Raw genomic sequence first — 18,611 nt, 5'->3', positions numbered from 1 at the left:
AGTATCATCTTTAGTCTTTCCAAGCTTAATTTAAAACATTAATCTTTATGGGAGTCGAAATAGATTTGCGGGCTTCAGTGAGCCCCGTCTAGATTAGATGAAAAACCCCGACTTACAATAAAAAATAATCACATATGTGGGGTCATATTTGAAAGTTCCTTTTCTGTTTATCTTTATCTTATATAAATTTAAAATTTATTAATTTGATTTATTAATTTTTAAATATTATTAATTTTATTTTTATATATTATTTTAAGATAAAATTTTGATATATTTAAATAAATTTAGATATAAGATAATTATTTTATTTAAAAAAAATAAAAAATATAAAAATTAATAAAAATATAAAATTCGATTTAATTTAATTTTTTACAGTTCAATCCAAATTAAATTAAATTTGTCATGTAGAAAAAGAGTTTTATGAAAAGAAAATATTTATAATTTATAGAATAAACCAATCAAAAAGAAAATAATTATTGAATAAATTATGAAAAATAATCAAAATTGAAATGACAAATTTTAAAAATGTTGAATGCTATATAAATAATTTGATAAATCTTCCAAAATAACTTTCTCTTTTTCTTTTTCTTCATTTTATTCCCTTCCTTTGTTTATATTTTTTTTACCAAACACAGTGTTAGTGCTTCGAAGCTTTTATCGTAGATCGGTTCACAGCGGATCCTCAACCGGTGGGAAAATGGGCAAAGCAAAGACAGAAATGGCGGGAAGGAAAACCCTAATCTATAATTAAAGAAACCGAAATTTCCCCTCTCAAAATTCCTTCTGTACTCTGCCAATAGAAATAAATTGAAAATCTAATTTATTGAATTGAAAAAAAAAAAAAAATCAGAAAACTTGTTAGTTTGATTAATTTGGGTCAAGATGGGTAAGAGAAAGAAATTTAGGGTTTCACGTGATGAAGAAGAGGAAGAAGAAGTGGTGCAAGAAGAAGGGGAAAATCACTCTTCTTCATATGAAAGGAGCTTATATGAGGTATTTATATTTTTTCTGTTTGATATTTGTTTTTTTTATTTATTTTGATTTGGAAATTAGGGTTTATGGGTTGTTTTTACCTGTGATTGTGAAGAATTTAAATTTTTTCTTTTATAGAAAAACAAATTTTAAATTAACACTGGTTTGGGTTCATATTGGAAGTTAGAAAACACAGAGATGAAATGAAATGGTTAAATATATATAATGGATTTAAATTGAAATTTCACTTTTGCTTTGTGGGTTCAATGTGACAACTTCTCTAAATATTTTCATTGTTACATTCGAAGAGAATGTTAAGGTTCTTGGGTTTTTTTTATCCATTGACATTTCCATTGGAAATTTAAGCAACGGATGCCCAATAACGACTGATTGCCTGTAGGTTCTTGGTGTTGAAAAGACGGTATCTCAGCAAGAGATTAAGAAAGCATATTATAAGTTGGCCCTCAGATTTCATCCTGATAAAAATCCTGGTGATGTGGTAAGAGCTGAAGTTAATTTGTCTGTCGACTAATTTGTCTGTCGACTTTATTTTCAATTTCTGTTTGTGTGTGGGATTATTCGTGGAAGAATATGAGGGTAAATTTTGGTTCCTTTCATCTATTTGTGACACATCATATTACTTATACAGGAAGCTAAAGAGAAATTTCAGCAATTGCAAAAGGTGATATCCATTCTTGGTGATGAGGAGAAAAGGGCAATCTATGACCAAACTGGTTGTGTTGATGATGCTGTGAGTAAATATAGTTCAGGGCTATGCAAAGCCCCTTGGATATGGAAATATTCTGTTTCTTTTCACCTTTTGATGTGAAAAATGCATCTCTTAGATTTCTTGTTGTTATACAAGCAATTCAATTGAATTGGTCCATTTGTCAAATTTTTCCCTTACGACTTGACATTATCTTACTTGTTTCTCTTTATTTTGTTGATTAGGACCTGGCTGGGGATGTTGTTGCGAATTTGAAAAACTTTTTCAGGGCTATGTACAAAAAGGTTATGACATTTGTTGACTCCTATTCCCTTGATGTCATTGGAACTTTGGCTTTACATTCCATTTCATTCACAATGGTTGAACCAATTTCAGGTCACTGAGGCTGACATTGAAGAGTTTGAAGCAAACTATAGGGGATCTGATTCAGAGAAGAAAGATTTGATTGATCTTTATAAGGATTTCAAGGGCAATATGAATAAGTAAGAGAGGTGATATGTTTTTCTTTCCTTTGGGCTTTCAGTTTAGTTCTGATTTTTTGCCCCCACGACAGGCTCTTCTGTTCAATGCTTTGTTCAGATCCTAAGCTTGATTCACACCGTTTCAAGGATATGCTTGATGAGGCAATAGCTGCTGGTGAGGTTTTCTTCCAGCTTTTATTTACACAAGCCAGCTTAGAAAAGTTCTGTTCTAGAAGTACAATTAAAGTCTTGCATCCAGTTCTTACCTGGTTTTCAATTTAAAATTGGATGACCGAAAGCCAATTTGATAAATTCTGGATCCTTTATGGTGAGACCTTAATGCCTATTCCTTTCTGTGTTTATAATGGCGCTGCCAAGCAATTCTTTTTTTCCTTTTTCTAGAAATGATAAGTAAAACATGGATTCCAATTCATAGCCACATTGATTATCCCACTAGTTTTTTATATTGTTAAAATCAGGATTATGGATAATTCCGAAGTCTATTAAATTCTTACATCAACTGGAATCCACTTTATAGGTACTTTGCAGTTTGAAAATTGATGAGCTAATTGATTATTCCACTGTAGTGTCTCAAATTACCAAAACTATGATGCGCATAATTCTTAGGCCTATTAAATTCTTACAGCTTTTTCTTGGTGTATGATTTTTCCATGATATGAGCTCTTTCTTTTTTATTTGTTTCTTTTCCATGTAGGAGAATTGAAAGGAACCAAAGTCTACCGGAAATGGGCAAAGAAAGTATCTCAAATGAAGCCACCTACCAGTCCCTTGAGGAGGAAAGGGAAGTGAGTCTTGTACTGGTTCTTTTTTATACATTTTAAAGATATTTACCTCAGCTTATTATAATGTAAAATTATTTGCCCTTTTTTTGGTCGTATAGCAGATCAATTAAACAGTCAGAATCAGATCTATTCGCAAGTATATCTCAGCGCCGAAGTGAGAGGAAAGACCGGTTTGACTCCATGTTTTCATCACTGGTGTCCAAATATGGGGGTAACGCAGATGCTGAACCCACTGAAGAAGAATTTGAAGCTGCACGGAGGAAAGTTGAAAGCCGAAAGGCTTCCAACAAATCAAAGCGGAAGTGACATTAGGTCTTATTCTAGGATTGTTCCTGTAAAAAGTTGGATTTAGTGAGAATTATGCTATATGCAACTTTGTCTTAATTGCTTTATCTGCTCCAAGAAACATGCAATGTTGCTTTTGTCTCGAGTTATCTACTTTTTGATGAAAGATTTTGGAGGCAGTTCTATTTTGCCTACTCTGACTACAAAACACAACCAGTTGTTAAGTAAACTATCCGGTATCCAGTTGGTGAATTATGATAAAGCCTACTCCCCACCAGCATTATCATGTGCTACAACAGGCAATGGCTGGTTGGGTGACGATGATTAATAAGTGCTATTTGACAAAAGCATGTGGTTAGGAAATGTCTTGCTTAGCAAGATGGAAGCAGCTTGAGCTTATCAAAAGGAAAGGATATAAATTATATCATTTTGACTTAAGCTTGGGATCTTTCCTGTCTGTTAATCTTAATGGAACAAACTGTTAAAGAGTGCTATTTCAAAGTAATTGAAAGATATACTACAAGGCATGTAGAAGGAGCAACTGGCAGATTCTTCAACGGCCAAACAATGGCACCATGAATTTGAAACGTTTAATTGCCAAAAGCCGAAAGATCTGCATGTTGCCCCAAGTTCAAAACGTGTGGAACAAGGCTTCAAAAATTGCTGCAAGTTGTCCACTCGAAAGAGCAAGGAATGACTTGTGAAATGTTAATCCATAGCAATACAAAGTTTAAAGTGTGATAGCTAGGTGCTGGGGAAATTGCTTTAGCTTAGAATGGCAAAAATGCTTCATTGAAAGTAGTAGAGAGATGGATCATTTGGTCTACTTTTCAAAAATTTTATAGGTTCTAGAGTGGATTAAGCTATCCCTTTGGAGTCTTTTTAATGCAGATTTTAGGGTCAAATTTTGCATTTGGTGTTCAGTTGGTATCTCAGGACAGAACAATGTTTAATCTTACCTTGTCATTGTTAATGAGCATAACACATGTTTCCTCCCTGACATAATGTTTGGATGTATCATATATGTCAAGCTCATGTGTTTAATGATTTATTTTTCTATTTGAACTTTGAAGCATGAGTATATTTATTATTTGAACTTTTTTCCTCTAAACGGAAAAAAAAAAAAAAGAAAGAGAGAGAGAGAGAGAGAGAGAGGAAGAACATTCTTTAACTGGATCTAGATTATGTGGGAAAAAAAAATTGGCATAATGAGGCATAGTCCTAATCTATAAGTAACATCTTACTCATTATTTTGACGGAAAAAACTAAATTAAAATGAGACATTTCGCATTTATGTTACGTGAATTTGTATTGTCAATTAAATTCAGCAACAAAAAATATGCTGTATAAGCCCCAAACAAAGAGAAACTCTTGCTGGATTGATTGGCGATTCTATTTCCATCCCATCAAAAGACTCAAAAACAAAATGAATGATTCATATTTTCATATGTTAAAGGTGTACATTATGAAATTCTTTTTTAAGTCCTTTTTTGGGGAGTTTCAATGGTCTCAAAGGTTTGATCTTTTTCAACAATTTTACTCTGTACTTAACTTCTCTCTCTCTTCAATTTTTTTTGCCTTTTCTGCAACTCCTCTTTCTGTTCCTTCTTTACTTTTGCACCAAATTTGGGATTTCTTTGCTCATTAACTTGTTTTAGCTGAGATTTCTGAAATGGGTGTTTTTTGTTGATGAATAAAAGATTGAATCTTTATCTTTGGTCTTTTGAAGGTCTCCATGGAGAGTGATAACGGTGATGGCAAGTCCAAGATGGAAGACTATGAAGTTATAGAACAGATTGGAAGAGAAGCTTTTGGAGCTTCTTTTCTTATTCTCCATAAACTTGAGAAAAAGAAGTAAGTATTTTCTCCTTTTTTTTTTTTTTTCTCAATTAACTTAAAGTTTGATCTTAGAGAAACATACAATAGAAAACTTCAAGGAAATGAATGATATAAAGTTTCATTTTCCCCCCAAAGAAATGATAGTTTAAATTTCCATGGGTTTGCTGATGTTTAGATTGTTCTTTGTTTTGTTATCTTAGTAATGAATTTCTGAAATGCAAAAAAAATCAGGATTTCTATGACTGGTTAAGCAACAAAGACTACATTCTGAATAAGTGGCCTTAATTTCATCATTGTAGTTGGGTTCCTCGTCTTTTAGCAATTGCTGACTTGAGCTATCAGTTAGTATGATATCTTTTATTTTTCATATTCTATCAGGTATGTGTTGAAGAAGATTCGCCTAGCCAAGCAAACAGTGAAGTTTAAGCAAACGGTGCATCAAGAGGTCACGTTCTTAAAAAAAAACTCCTCATGCTTGTTTTGATTCATTAACATGGAGTTGTGGTGAAAGTTGCATAGATTATTCCATGGTTCGAATGTAATTCTCAAATAACCAGTAATCTCCTATATAGCAATCTAATATATCTCTTCTAAAGTTGGGAATAGCCTTGTCACTTGAACATTTTGGGTTCAAAGATTCCTAGTTGATTGAGGAAGGATTTATTATAAAGTTAGGGACAAAAATGCCTTCACTTAATATGGAAGACCCTCAAAATTACTAGTACAATTGATGCCAAATAAGATACCAAAGATGTCTATATAGCTCATTCTTTGACATCTAGTAATTTTTCTCATATATCAAACCAAGAACACCTTAATTCATCTCTAAGTCCGTGTTTGCTAATGTGTCTCTCAATATGTACTTTTGTTACATTGCAGCTGGAATTGATTGCAAAATTGAATAATCCATATGTTGTCGAGCACAAAGATGCTTGGGTTGACCAGATGGAAGGATTATATCACTATTTTAGATTTAGATTGGATATGACAGAGTTGCTGCACAATATTATAATTTATACCATGACTGACTCTTCAGTAATTTGTTCATTTGTCTTTATGCTTCTTAGGGAAACAGCATATGCATTGTAACTGGCTATTGTGAAGGAGGAGACATGTAAGTTACCACCATAAAAGAATTGTCTTTTTTTGGTTTTTAGGATCAGATTTTGATGGAATATTCAAGTGCTTTACTGGTCCTAAGCACAATCTTGGGAATTTTTATGCTCATATGACTGTATTTGCATAAATTTCGATCTTTTTATGTGCGTGGAAAAACTTCCTTATGTTATGAGAAGTGACATTATTTCTCGTCGCTAAAGTTAATGAGTAAGATTTTATGATCAACTGGAGATGTAAGTAACATAATTTATCTTGTCAGTTGGGTTAAGAAGTGATTAAAAACTGCATATGCTTATCTTCAACCTTTTTTAATCTTTCAACTGAAACAGCCAATGATGAAAAGAATAAATTTCTCACCACTAAAGTTAATGAGTGGGATTTTTGTATCAGCTGTATTCTATGCATTATTTGTCATCACCTTTAATTGGATTGTAATGTACCTAAATAGCGATTGGAATTCCATCAATAAAAAAAAGCAAATTCTATCTGATGCTTATGAATGACTAATCAGGGGACTTAAAATTTTTGTTGGAATCAGGGCTGAGCTTATTAAGAAGGCCAGAGGTGTGCACTTTCCTGAGGAGGTAATACAATATTACTGCAATTGAACTACTCATATGCACCTGTCAAAGATGGTATTCACCCTCTTATTGTTCTGTTTGGTTCCCTAGAAAATCTGTAAATGGATGATTCAATTGTTGTTGGCTGTGGACTATCTGCACTCAAACTGTGTTCTTCATAGGGATCTGAAGGTACTGCTTCTATCTTCATCCCTATAGTGATAGAAAAGCTCATAAATACTGATGCTACACTCTAACTTCTATTTAATCTCAGTGTTCCAACATATATCTTATGAAGGACAATGAAATCTGGCTTGGTATGAAGGCAAAAGAATTACTGTAAAAGTAGGACTCCTGTTCTTTGTTAGGTTTGGCCTCCCTTTTTGATGTCTTCTAAGATAGTATGTCTTATGTGGACTTAACAGGTGACTTTGGACTTGCAAAATTACTTAACACAGAAGACCTTGCTTCCCCGGTATGGACTTGTGCTAACCTTTTACTCCTCAAACTGAGGCTGTCCTAGAACTCCTTCGATGTAACAAGCTTTTGGCTATAGAATTTGTCAAAACCAGGTTTTAGGGATTCACTCCAATTCTTTTCTATGATCTGCATTTTCTTAATAGGTTGTTGGCACACCCAAATATATGTGTCCTGAGCTCCTGGCGGATATAACTTATGGCTATAAATCTGATATATGGTCACTTGGTAAGAAGTTCAAAGCATGCTTCTGAGATACAAAATCTGTTATACTTTTAACAAGCAATGACATAAATTTATTATTCCAGGTTGCTGTATGTTTGAGATTGCTGCACATCAACCAGCATTTAGAGCTCCTGTGAGTTTTTAAGATGAGCCATATGAACATTGCCTCAGTATTGTTTTAAACTACCATTAAGTTGTCTATAATTTGATTTGCTATAGACTCTATAGTAAACTAAAGTCATTGACAACTCAACCGGATATGGCTGGACTCATTAACAAAATCAACAAATCCTCCATTTCTCCTCTCCCAATTTTGTATTCCTTCAATCTGTAAGCATCTTCTTCCAACTGATTATAAATATTAGCTGTTTCTTGATGATTAGTCTAATCCATATTATCATTCTTGGACATATTTACATAACATCATTAATCAATGTTATTTTATTTCCTTTTAAAAAGTCTAATTCACGTAGAAAATGAAATGACATCATGTTTTAGGAAACAAATAATCAAAGAGTATGCTAAGGAAGAACGCAGAACACAGACCAACTGTGAGTGGAAGGGAACCTGTGTTTAGTTTTCTAGTTTTAAACACTCAATCCATACTGATCCCAGAGCATTCTAATATTTTAGGCTGCTGAACTCTTAAGGTACCCCATTTGCAGCCTCATCTCCTTCGCTGCAGAAACCCATCTTCTGTTTATCTTCCGATGAAGCCCAGAAACAGCCCAAAGGAGAAGTCACCTAGAAAATCATTGTACAGCAAACCTGGGATTGAAAAGGGCAGGGGGGTTCAAGATACTGGAGTATCAAATGGACAAGAAAATATACATGCATTTCGGACAATGGCTGATATACACCTAAGCAGTTCTCCTAGTTGTGAGAAGCCAACATCCACAGCCAGTACAGAAGACAACCTTGTCACTAAGAGGGTTGATCCTACTAGCTGCGTTGTCAAAATATCTAATTCTATCAGTGATTCCAAAGACAAGTCCACTGATTCTGAAGTGAGTGTTAGCAATGGAGACAAACAGGCTCAGTTTAAGAGCATTCCTCAAAAGGATGCTGAAGTGGAGTCAACTTCAGAGATAGCATTCAATTCTCAGCGTGATGAACGAGAACCCACTTCTGCACAACAAGAAGAACCCATTTCTGAGCACACTCAAAGCTTGCCAGAAGCTGATATAAAGTCTATAAGTAAAAAAGATGAGACTTTTTGTGACATGCAGGTTCTTGAAGCAGCAAAAGAGTTTCTTGATGTGCAGGTTCTTGGTAGATCAGGGAATTCCAATAGAATGACAATCTCGAGTATAAGATGTGATGATAAAGATGGGTACTCTGACGATGGAGTTCATCATCTACTGTTTATGAGACTGATGTAGATCGAAGATGCTCTTCAAATAAAACAAGTAGTCCTAATGCAAAAACAGAAGGTGGTGACACGAGCTACTTGTCATTAGAAAGTAGCTGTACTTCCATGTAAAAATGATGCAGAAGCAACATCAGAATATGATTCTAGCTCCTTTCTAACAGAGAAAGATGGTGCCCGACCAATTCACTTGACATCAAATGATGTGTCGTTACTGAGTAGACTTACAGCCTTGCGTGCTGATGAAATTAAGAGTGTGTGGGAGAATCCAAGTCAGCAAAGAGCTGATGCTCTGGAGTCTCTGCTTGAGCTATGTGCTAGGCTTCTTAAGCAAGACAAAATCGATGAGCTTGCTGGTGCTACGACCTTTTGTGGAAGACGCTGTCTCATCTAGAGAAACAGCAATTTGGTTAACAAAGAGCCTCATGTCCCCCCAAAAGTTCGTGGGAAGAACCTGATTTTCATTATGCGCCTGGCATTAATTTATTCATTATTGTTAGAAAATCTTTTTTTTTTTTTTGTTAATCTGTTGACATAAAGTGTTTATTCCGAGTGGTTTGCTTGAAGAGAAGAAACTCTAGAAACAAACATAATTTGCAGATTTTTGACTCACGGTTGGTTTTGATGGAAATAATGAAGATATTCTTAACACCCTTTTTAGTGTTACCAGATCAAACACGTGCATTTGATTAGAAGGCTGCTATAATGAACTCAATACATCCAAATCCAAAAATAATAATTATTAAAATTCAATTTAGAAACTATAATGAACTCAGAAGTACCAATTATCTCAAACCATTCCAATATGCAGTGACAAGTTCATTGTTTTGAATTTCTTTCCACCTCATAAAAATGGCTTCAGGTTTTAATATGATTAAAGCAACTGGTCAAATTCCAGACTAGTCCAGGGAATCTATGAATGACATGATTTTCTTTTAAGTCCAACCTACATGGAATTCGCTCAAGTTTCAGAAATATACTACATACAAGTAACTTTTTATTGCAAATTATTAAGAAACTCAAATTGTCATAAACAAATGAAGTGAAGAAAATAATCTTCAATTAGTTGAACCCAAGTAATCAAATTTGAGCCTACTAATTAGTTTACATTAATAATTCTTCATTTTCTTCTTCAATACATATTTTTTTCATAAATTTATTGGCTTACTGCAGGTAGTAAGCAAAGAAAGAAACGAGGGAGGCCCCAACCAAGGAGCCAAGAACAGGCAAAGTTGAGGATACAGCGCTGGAGGCTGTGGATGGGCCTGGAGCAGCGGCTGGGGCGTCAGTGGAGGCCATGACTGCGCTCATGGAGGCGGCAGCGACAATGACGACGCAAAAGATCTTCTGCATGTCCATGATGGAGAAGAAAAAGCGCACAGAGAGACCTGCCTTTATTTGGTGATGAAAATTTTTATTTTGTGATTTTGTTGGTGTTTTTACTTTATTCTTTTTTGCAGGTCAAAGGGAGAATGAGGTGCTAAGGGGATTTTAAAGGTAAAATCCATGGCTATTTTTAGGAAGAAACGGATTTTTTCAGCTCAAAGACGGTTTTACATGCTTGGTTTTGCAAGGTTTGAGGACTGAGATTGGCCCCAAATTTTGGGATAGTTTGCAAAGATGAATTTGTGGTGCAAACCTTTGTCAAAACCTACTTTAACAACTTGCCCCTTAAATTTTGCATTTCTCATTAAAATGGAAAGACAATATTATTTTATAAAGTCCAAGTGGATCTCTCTGAAGAGGAGCTATGAAATTATACTAATATATAAATTTACAAATTATTACACTTTCATATAATTTTTTGTACAATTAATATTTCAACAAATAATTCTTTGAATTTAATAGTTTACTCGTATTTATCATAGTCGTAAAGTTTTAAGTCAATTTGATAATATTCATATTATATTGATAAAAAATACTATATTTTTTCTAATAAATATTTAAGCCTTAATTAATATTACCATTAAAACTAAATATTTTATTAACTAATCGTTATTTTTGGTAAGGTAGTATTTGTGTCGAGCTTCGAATTAAAGATAAAGATAAAAAAATCATAAAAAAAAAAGTGATAAAGAGCAAAGATAAAAAATATTTTTTATGCTTGTGCTTTAATACTCAAATTAAAAATCGATTAGAGTAGATCGAATGAAAAAAACAAGTAAAAAAGTAAAAGGGAGAATTAAATTGAATTAAATAATATCGAGATAATTTTATTTATAAACAAAAAATGAATAATCTATGAGATAAGATAATTACATTACTGAATTAACGTATTATTATATGTGCTGATTTAAAAGTTAAAATTTTTTTTAATTATTTATTGACATTTTCTAATAAAAAAATTAATTTATCCTTTGGTTCAAAAATAACCTTTAACAGGTGGATAGGGTTATTCTCTTTTTAGATTTGACAGAAAAATGAACAGTCCAGACAAACACAAGGTCCACAAAACAGATCGATGGAACTCAACGGCTAGTTTTCCCCAACAATATTTTTCCAACCCGGCTCTTCAACAATGGCAGCTTACCTTCTTTTTTGGGTACGCACCTAATTCCATAATGAACACAATTAAAGCAAAGACCTCTCACCTTTGTTACTTTCCATTAATATATTAACAATGGCTGCCTGTGGTTATAATAATCAATCAATCACTCAAAGACACCATTGCAATGAAAAGGACACACCATTTTCCTCAAGTTGAAGAGATTGATGAATGAAACTCAGAGAAAGTCAACTTTTCTAAATACTTTAATTGGAATCTTATATTTATTATTCAAATTAAATAATAAATTTATATTTGATATATTATTGATGTATAGATTTTATAAATTATCAGTAAATTAAATTATGCTATATTATTAATATACAAAAATTAATATTTTTTAAAAATTTATTCATTATTAAAATGATATTATTTGATTTACTTCATTAATAAGATATTATCATTTTATTTACTGATAATATATAAAATTTATATATTGATAATAAATTAAATATAAAATTTTAAACAATTATATAACAAATTCAATGATTTTATACATTATTCGTAAATATTGTATTAAAATCAGTGGATTATCCTAAGTTGTGTTAGATTCCATAATTTCACACAATTAGTAGTTTGGATATAACATTTCCATGTAGGATGAATAGAAATTCTTTTAATAACTTGTGGTTTTGTTTATGGATTTGATGTTTAATTTCCCACCAATAATGTAGAAGAAAGGAGTCGGGGTCCAAAAACTTCTTGTGTCCCCAAGTATCATAGTGAAAGCTCAGCAAATTTTTTTTCTCCACGACAAATTTAGCTGGCCAAAAGGGAGTTCGCACCGGTATGAAAACATACTTAAAAAAAAAATTATTCGAAAGTATATTATAATTAGGTGTGATAATACAAAATATGATATATGATAATATGACATAAAAATTATATAAAAAGATATGAATGTGAAATAATTTACAATTTTAGTAAAAATTAAAAAATATTTTATATTTTTGTATCAATACGAATTATAATTTATAATTTTTGTGTAAATATAACAAAAATATATGAATTATCAATATTTTATATGATGCAAATATATATAAATTTTTAAATTTAACTAGAAACCTGTGTTCCCCCAATTGCTTAGTCCATTGATCAAGTTAAAATGCTACAGAAAAATTCAACAAAAGGCTACAAAAACATCTCTAAGTTTATATCAGTGATATAAAGCGTTTGTGGGTGTCCACATGAAAGCCGTGACCTAAAAGGCAAGGAAATGAAATTGTTAGTATAAGTTTTCACATTTGTGGATCCGAAATTTGAAGGAAATTTCACATCACACCTATAAATTCTAAGCTTGCTTTGTACATTTGCACAATTCATACAAAAACCAAACAATTCTAACCTCAATTAATTTCCCTACTCTCGTCGTCTCTACATTTTGTGTTAAGCGTCAATGGCAGTGTTTGGGATCTCTGCAGCTCAGATTGCGATGGCAACGTTTGTTGTGGCTAGAGAAGGCAAAAAAACCTGAAATCGATGAGTTTTGATCCGAGCTGATTTTTTAGAGTCAATTTTTTTTTTAAATGAGTATCGGGTTGGGTGGCATAAAAAAAAATCGAGGTCGGGTCGAAGTTGAGTTTTAAGTAAATCTGATATGATATATATAAAAATAATTTTTAAATATTTATTTAATTTTATAATTATTTATATATATATTTATTTTTATATTTATATTGAAAATAATATTTTATTAATTTCAGATAAGATATGATTTTATACAATATCGGATCAGATTGGATTTGTGTATAAAAATAATAAAAAAATTATCGGATCGAATCAAATTCATATTTTGTATGTTTAAAATCGGGTCGATTTCGGGGTGAGCAAAAACTCACCCGACCCAACCCGTTTGACATCTCTAATTGTGGCACTGTTTTACGTGTCCGGAAACATAGCACAAGATATCGCTCCTTCTCCAGTAATGGACGCCGGAGAAGGGTTTACTTTGCTGGTTTCCGCAGTGTCGGTGTGTTCTTCCATATTGGTATCTTTGGTTGATCTGTTGTTGCAGCGAATTCAAAGTTTCAAGACTATGACATGCCACCTGAAAACTCACTGGTGATGATATCATGAGGGGAGACCTTTATTCTGCTAAGAGATAATATTGGGTGCTATCATTTTTTTTTTAAAATTTGTTTCCAAATTTTTAGATATCTTTGTTATGTTACAATATTAGTGATATACATTCGCAATGGCCAGACCGTAAGCGGAGCCTTGAAACCTCAAATAAATTAAATATCTATTTGTTATATATTTATATTTAACCAAACACTCATACTTTATGATTGGTTTTAATTTATTTTAATAAAATCTTGAATAAATTATATTAATTGTTTGAATTTTTCATTTTTATTGAAATATTCATATTCAATATATTTATGATAAATGTTAAGTACGGAGATCAGATAATTCAATTATATGAAAAAATTTTAAAGAAAAAATTTTAAAAAAATAAACATTCGTATTAAATATATATTCATATATGACATTTAATCTCAAATTCAAATAACATAATAAATAAATTATATATTAATTTTAATTGATTTTTGTTTAAATTAAATGTCAAAATTCATCACTCTATATTTAATTTTGTAATATAATTGCTATGATTGGCTATCATACATAAATAAAAGGGGAATGGTCCTATTTTTTTTTAATCATATTAAGTTTATTATATAAATTATTTTATTTTGCTCGTTATAAAATTTGAATTCAAAATTTTCAAATTGAAATTTTAAGTTTTCGAACCAATAGAGTACATTGGCATGTTTATGCCATAGTAACCATGTCCAAAATGGTTATAGTAGTTGTATCAACAAAAGTTATCATCTAGTATATTTTATAACACAACATGAATTAATTATCACCCTGCCAAACTTCGTCAACCCCGCAGGGCTTCAAAGTTCCAACGTCGTTCACCGACGTAGATTCATCTGTCCAATTTCAGACAAACGTGTCAGCCTCCAATTGGCTTCCGACCACAACAGCAAAATCTTTTCAATTTTAGCTGTGTACGACACAAATCTCCTCTGTCCAATAACTCAATTTATTTATTAGCTGTTATGTGAACGTTGCCCAGCTGTCACCTCCCCTCTGTAGGCCCCACGCGCCGTTCACTCCCCATATAAATACCATACTTTCCCTTCCCCAACCCCAATTCCAAACAAACAAAATTCTCTTTCAGAACCAAAAAGGGAAATAAAAATTTCTCAGCTTCTCTCTTCTTGAAATGGCTCAAGTTAGCGTGTTGAAGGCTTTTTTGGTGGCTTTGGTCATGGCATTCTTAACCGCTGCCTCGGCGCAGGTTAGCGAGGGGCCGTCACCTGCCCCAGACGCTGGAGCTGCTTTCTCTGTTGGCGTTTCTAGCGCAGCTGTTGGCTTCTCTTTGATCGCTTCTCTTCTTGCTTTCTTGAAGCCTTAAATTAAAGGGCTTGTTTGGCTCCTCTATTGGTTTTGTTTTTTCTTTTCTTTTCTGTTTTTTTTTTTCATTCTTTCATTCTTTGTTACTTCATTAGACCATTGTAATGAAGTTGATTCTTCGAATAAAGTGCTTCTAGTGTGATTTTTTTTTCTTGGGGTGTAATTATATTCCTTTTGTGTACTGAATTGGAGGCATCCATGGTTTACATCTCTAAAATCTTGACCAGTCAGTTCAAATTCTATTTATTATTAAAATATTAAAAATATTTATATTAATATTTAAAGTTAAAATGCTACAGAAAAATTCAACAAAAGGCTACATAAATATCTCCCAAGTTTATATCAGTCAAATAAAGCGTTTTCTGGGTTTCCACATGCAAGCCGTGACCTAAAAGGCATGAAAATGAAATCGTTATTATAAGTTTTCACATTTGTGGATCCGAAATTTGAAGGAAATTTCACATCATACCTATAAATTCTAGGCTTAGTACATTTGCACAATTCATACAAAAACCAAACAATTCTAACCTCAATTAATTTCCCCTCTCTCGTCGTCTCTACATTTTGTGTTAAGCGTCAATGGCAGGGTTTGGGATCTCTGCAACTCAGATTGTGATGGCAATGTTTGTTGTGGCACTGTTTTACGTATCCGGAAACATGGCACAAGATATCGCTCCTTCTCCAGCAATGGACACGTGATCGGGGTTTACTTTGCCGGTTTCCGGTGTGGTGGTGTGTTCCTCTTAGAGATGGCATCGGGTCGGGTTCAGGGCAGGTTTTGCTCGCCCCGAACCCGACCCGATTTTTTTGCTCATCAAACCCGACCCGACAATATGTAAACAGTATCCGATCCGATCCGACCCGAAATTAATAAAATATTATTTTTTAATATAAAATATTATTTTTTTAATATAAATATTTAAAAATATCATTATATAAATATATATATATATAAATAATTAATTAATTAAAAAAATAATTTTTTAATAATATCGGTCGGGTAGGATCGGGTTTTAGGCATACCCGAACTCGAACCCGATCCGACACCGACTATTACCTAAATTTACCCGACCCGACCTCGACCCGAAACTCGAAATTAAAAAATAAAAACCCGACCCTATAAGATCGGGTCGGACCAAAACCCATCGGAGACGGGCTTGATTGCCGTCCCTAATTCCTCCGTATTGGTATCTTTGATTGCTTTGATGTTGCATTGAATTCAAAGTTTCAAGAGTTATGGGATGCCACTTTTCACTCATTGGTGAAGGTTTCATGAGGGGAGACCTCTATTCTGCCATGAGATAATTAATATTATTGGGTGCTGTCATTTTTTTTTTTTAATTTGTTTCCAAATGTTTTGATATCATTGTTGTGTTACAAAATTAGTGATATATATTTGTAATGGCCATAAGCGGAGCCTTGAATCCTCAAATAAATTATATATATATATATATATATTCAATATAATTGTATTTAATCAATACTTATTTTTTACACTTTATGATTGTTTTAAAATTTTTTTCATAAAATTCCAAATAAATTATGTAAATTATTTGAATTTTTTATATTTTTTTGAAACATTAATATTCAATACATTTGTGATAAACGTGATTATGAAAGTAAGATAATTTAAATATATGAAAAAAATTTTAAAAATGAGTAGGTATTTAATATTTATTCTTGAATTCAAATAATATAATAAATAAAAAAATAATTTTAATCGATTCTTTTAAAATTAAATATCAAAATCCATAATTGTATATTTAATTTTGTAATATAATTGCTGTGATTGGCTGTCATACATAAATAAATAAAAGGAGAGTGGTCCTATTTCTTTTAAATCATATTAGGTTCATTGTATAAATTATTTTATTTTGCTCGTTATAAAATTTGAATTCAAAATTTTAAATTGAAATTTTAAATTTTTGAACCAATCGAGTACATTGACATGTTTATGCCATAGTAACATGTCCAAAATGATTATAGTAGTTGTATCAACAAAAATGATCATATAGTATATGTTATAACATAGCATGAATTAATTATCACGTTCCCAAACTTCATCAACCCCACGGGGCTTCCAGGTTGCAATGTCGTTCACCGACATAGATTCATCCGTCCAACTTTCAGACAAACGTGTCAACCTCCAATTGGCTTCCGACCACAACAGCACAATCTTTTCGATTCTAACTGCGCAGTTCACAAATCTCCTCTATGCTGTAACTTCTGTTCACTCAATTTATTTAATAGCTGTTATGTGAACGTTACCCAGCTGTCACTCTCCCCTCCGTAGGCCCCACGCGGCGTTCACTCCCCCTATAAATACCACCCTTTCCCTTCCCCAACCCCAAATTCATACAAAGAAAATTCTCTTACAATTTCAGAGCAAAAGTAGAAAATAAAAATTTCTCTGCTTCTCTCTTTTTGAAATGGCGCAAGTTAGCGTGTTGAAGGCTCTTTTGGTGGCTTTGGTCATGGCATTCTTAACCGCCGCCTCGGCGCAGGTTAGCGAGGCGCCGTCACAAGCCCCAGACGCTGGAGCCGCTTTCTCTGTGGGCGTTTCTAGCGCAACTGTTGGCTTCTCTTTGATCGTTTCTCTTCTTGCTTTCTTGAAGCATTAAATTAAAGAGCTTGTTTGGCTCTTCTCTATTGGTTTTTTTTTTTTTTTCCCGATTTCATTCTTTGTTACTTCATTAGACCATTGTAATGAAGGTGATTCTTCGAATAAAGTGCTTCTAGTGTGAATTTTTTATTTTTTGGGAGTAATTATATTCCTTTTGTGTAATGAATTACAGGCATCCATGGTTTACATCTCTTAAATCTTGACCCGTCAGTTCAAATTCTATTTATTATTAAAATATTAAAAATATTTATACCAATATTTAAAATTAAAATGAAATCCTTTATTAATTATTATTCGGATTAGGCTTGGCTTGACTTGACTCTCAAAGTCATGTGTTGGACTTGTTCGGAATTGGGCTACGCCCATGAACTTGATTTCGACCCATTAATAGCTCTAGTTTATGATTATTTCATTTTAATAATTAATTATATAATTTTCATGTGTAAAAATATCTTTAAACTACACCTCGACAAGGTCACAAACAATTCGAAGATTTTAAAATTGAGTTACAAACTGAGAAAAAATTGGGAGTACAACATCTATTTCCTTTTGTAAATCAAATTCCATGTATCAACTAAAAAGAAGAATAGGCAAGATAAATTAGTTGTGCAATCTAGAGTATTTAAGAAAATATACATCATCTTTTGTTTGAAATCAGCTATTATAATTTACAAGTCCTGTTGTCAGTGTAATTTTATAATGTTTTTTAATTTTATAATCGAGCATATATCGTTTTTATTTTTATTTTTTTATCATAGCTTAAAAATTATATATTATCTTATTAACTTGGAGTTTGAAAACTCCACTAAATGCAATAATTTCTCATGTTATTATATCTCCTTAGGATAATTAATATAGGACAAATAATAATGCTTTGAACACGAGAAAGGTTTGTATAAAATAATTATTATATATTTAAATCATGTCATGTAATTATATTATTGAAAAAATCAATCATTTATTACAAGTCTTATGAGAATTAAATGGTGAATATTAATTTAAATAAGTTAATTAATTATTTTATAATAAATAATTAAAATTTTTCAATAATATAATTATGTAACATAATTTAAATGTAAAAAAATATATGTTGACATTACATAATTGTTTTATATAATTCTTTCTCTTGAATACAATGTCTTACAAATCTCAAAAAAAAAAAAAAAAATTGTTCCCTTCATTT

At 32.1% G+C, this 18,611-nt stretch overlaps 1 protein-coding gene, 1 long non-coding RNA gene and 2 pseudogenes across 5 annotated transcripts; 3 read left to right on the top strand and 1 right to left on the bottom strand.

Moving 5' to 3' along the window:
• The first annotated feature begins 505 nt into the window (after positions 1–505).
• Positions 506–3,393, top strand: LOC111295442 (chaperone protein dnaJ 6-like). Of its 3 annotated transcripts, none has more exons than XM_022888936.2 (8): positions 506–993; positions 1,373–1,471; positions 1,622–1,723; positions 1,924–1,983; positions 2,075–2,181; positions 2,253–2,335; positions 2,876–2,966; positions 3,065–3,393. In XM_022888936.2, exons 1-8 carry the CDS (start codon positions 883–885, stop codon positions 3,267–3,269), a joined length of 858 nt encoding a protein of 285 aa, XP_022744671.2. In that variant the 5' UTR covers positions 506–882; the 3' UTR covers positions 3,270–3,393. The 3 variants fall into 3 exon arrangements, with proteins under 3 accessions (XP_022744671.2, XP_022744672.1, XP_022744670.2); XM_022888935.2 differs by having other exon boundaries at positions 572–993; positions 3,062–3,393; XM_022888937.2 differs by lacking the exon at positions 1,373–1,471 and having other exon boundaries at positions 569–993; positions 3,062–3,393.
• A 131-nt stretch (positions 3,394–3,524) lies between these two features.
• On the top strand, positions 3,525–9,616 carry LOC111294137 (serine/threonine-protein kinase Nek6-like; annotated as a pseudogene). Its single transcript, XR_016327708.1, has 14 exons — positions 3,525–4,791; positions 4,978–5,102; positions 5,466–5,532; positions 5,967–6,030; positions 6,153–6,201; positions 6,745–6,790; positions 6,878–6,958; positions 7,041–7,083; positions 7,192–7,241; positions 7,390–7,471; positions 7,552–7,601; positions 7,707–7,798; positions 7,967–8,019; positions 8,102–9,616. The product of XR_016327708.1 is annotated as a serine/threonine-protein kinase Nek6-like (transcript).
• Positions 9,617–9,661: 45 nt separating this feature from the next.
• LOC111294138 (arabinogalactan protein 23 pseudogene) lies at positions 9,662–10,583 on the bottom strand (annotated as a pseudogene).
• A 2,024-nt stretch (positions 10,584–12,607) lies between these two features.
• On the top strand, positions 12,608–13,654 carry LOC149515129 (uncharacterized). The gene is made up of 2 exons (XR_016327249.1): positions 12,608–12,842; positions 13,281–13,654. It is a non-coding gene; the product is annotated as an uncharacterized LOC149515129 (long non-coding RNA).
• Positions 13,655–18,611: the final 4,957 nt, after the last annotated feature.

Source organism: Durio zibethinus, chromosome 14, assembly GCF_047325235.1.
Source record: "Durio zibethinus cultivar Kanyao isolate XHJ-2024 chromosome 14, ASM4732523v1, whole genome shotgun sequence".
Taxonomy (NCBI): Eukaryota; Viridiplantae; Streptophyta; class Magnoliopsida; order Malvales; family Malvaceae; genus Durio; species Durio zibethinus.
The sequence above is the reverse complement of the archived record's forward strand: the minus strand, read 5'-3'. Positions and strand labels throughout refer to the sequence as shown.

Bases quoted from the DNA above. Each gene is read 5' to 3' on its own strand.
- LOC111295442 (XM_022888935.2), top strand. From the start codon at position 883: ATGGGTAAGAGAAAGAAATTTAGGGTTTCACGTGATGAAGAAGAGGAA. The intron at 2,182-2,252 runs GTAAGAGAGGTG...CCCCCACGACAG, and splicing joins TTCAAGGGCAATATGAATAA to GCTCTTCTGTTCAATGCTTT. The intron at 2,336-2,875 runs GTGAGGTTTTCT...TTTTCCATGTAG, and splicing joins TGATGAGGCAATAGCTGCTG to GAGAATTGAAAGGAACCAAA.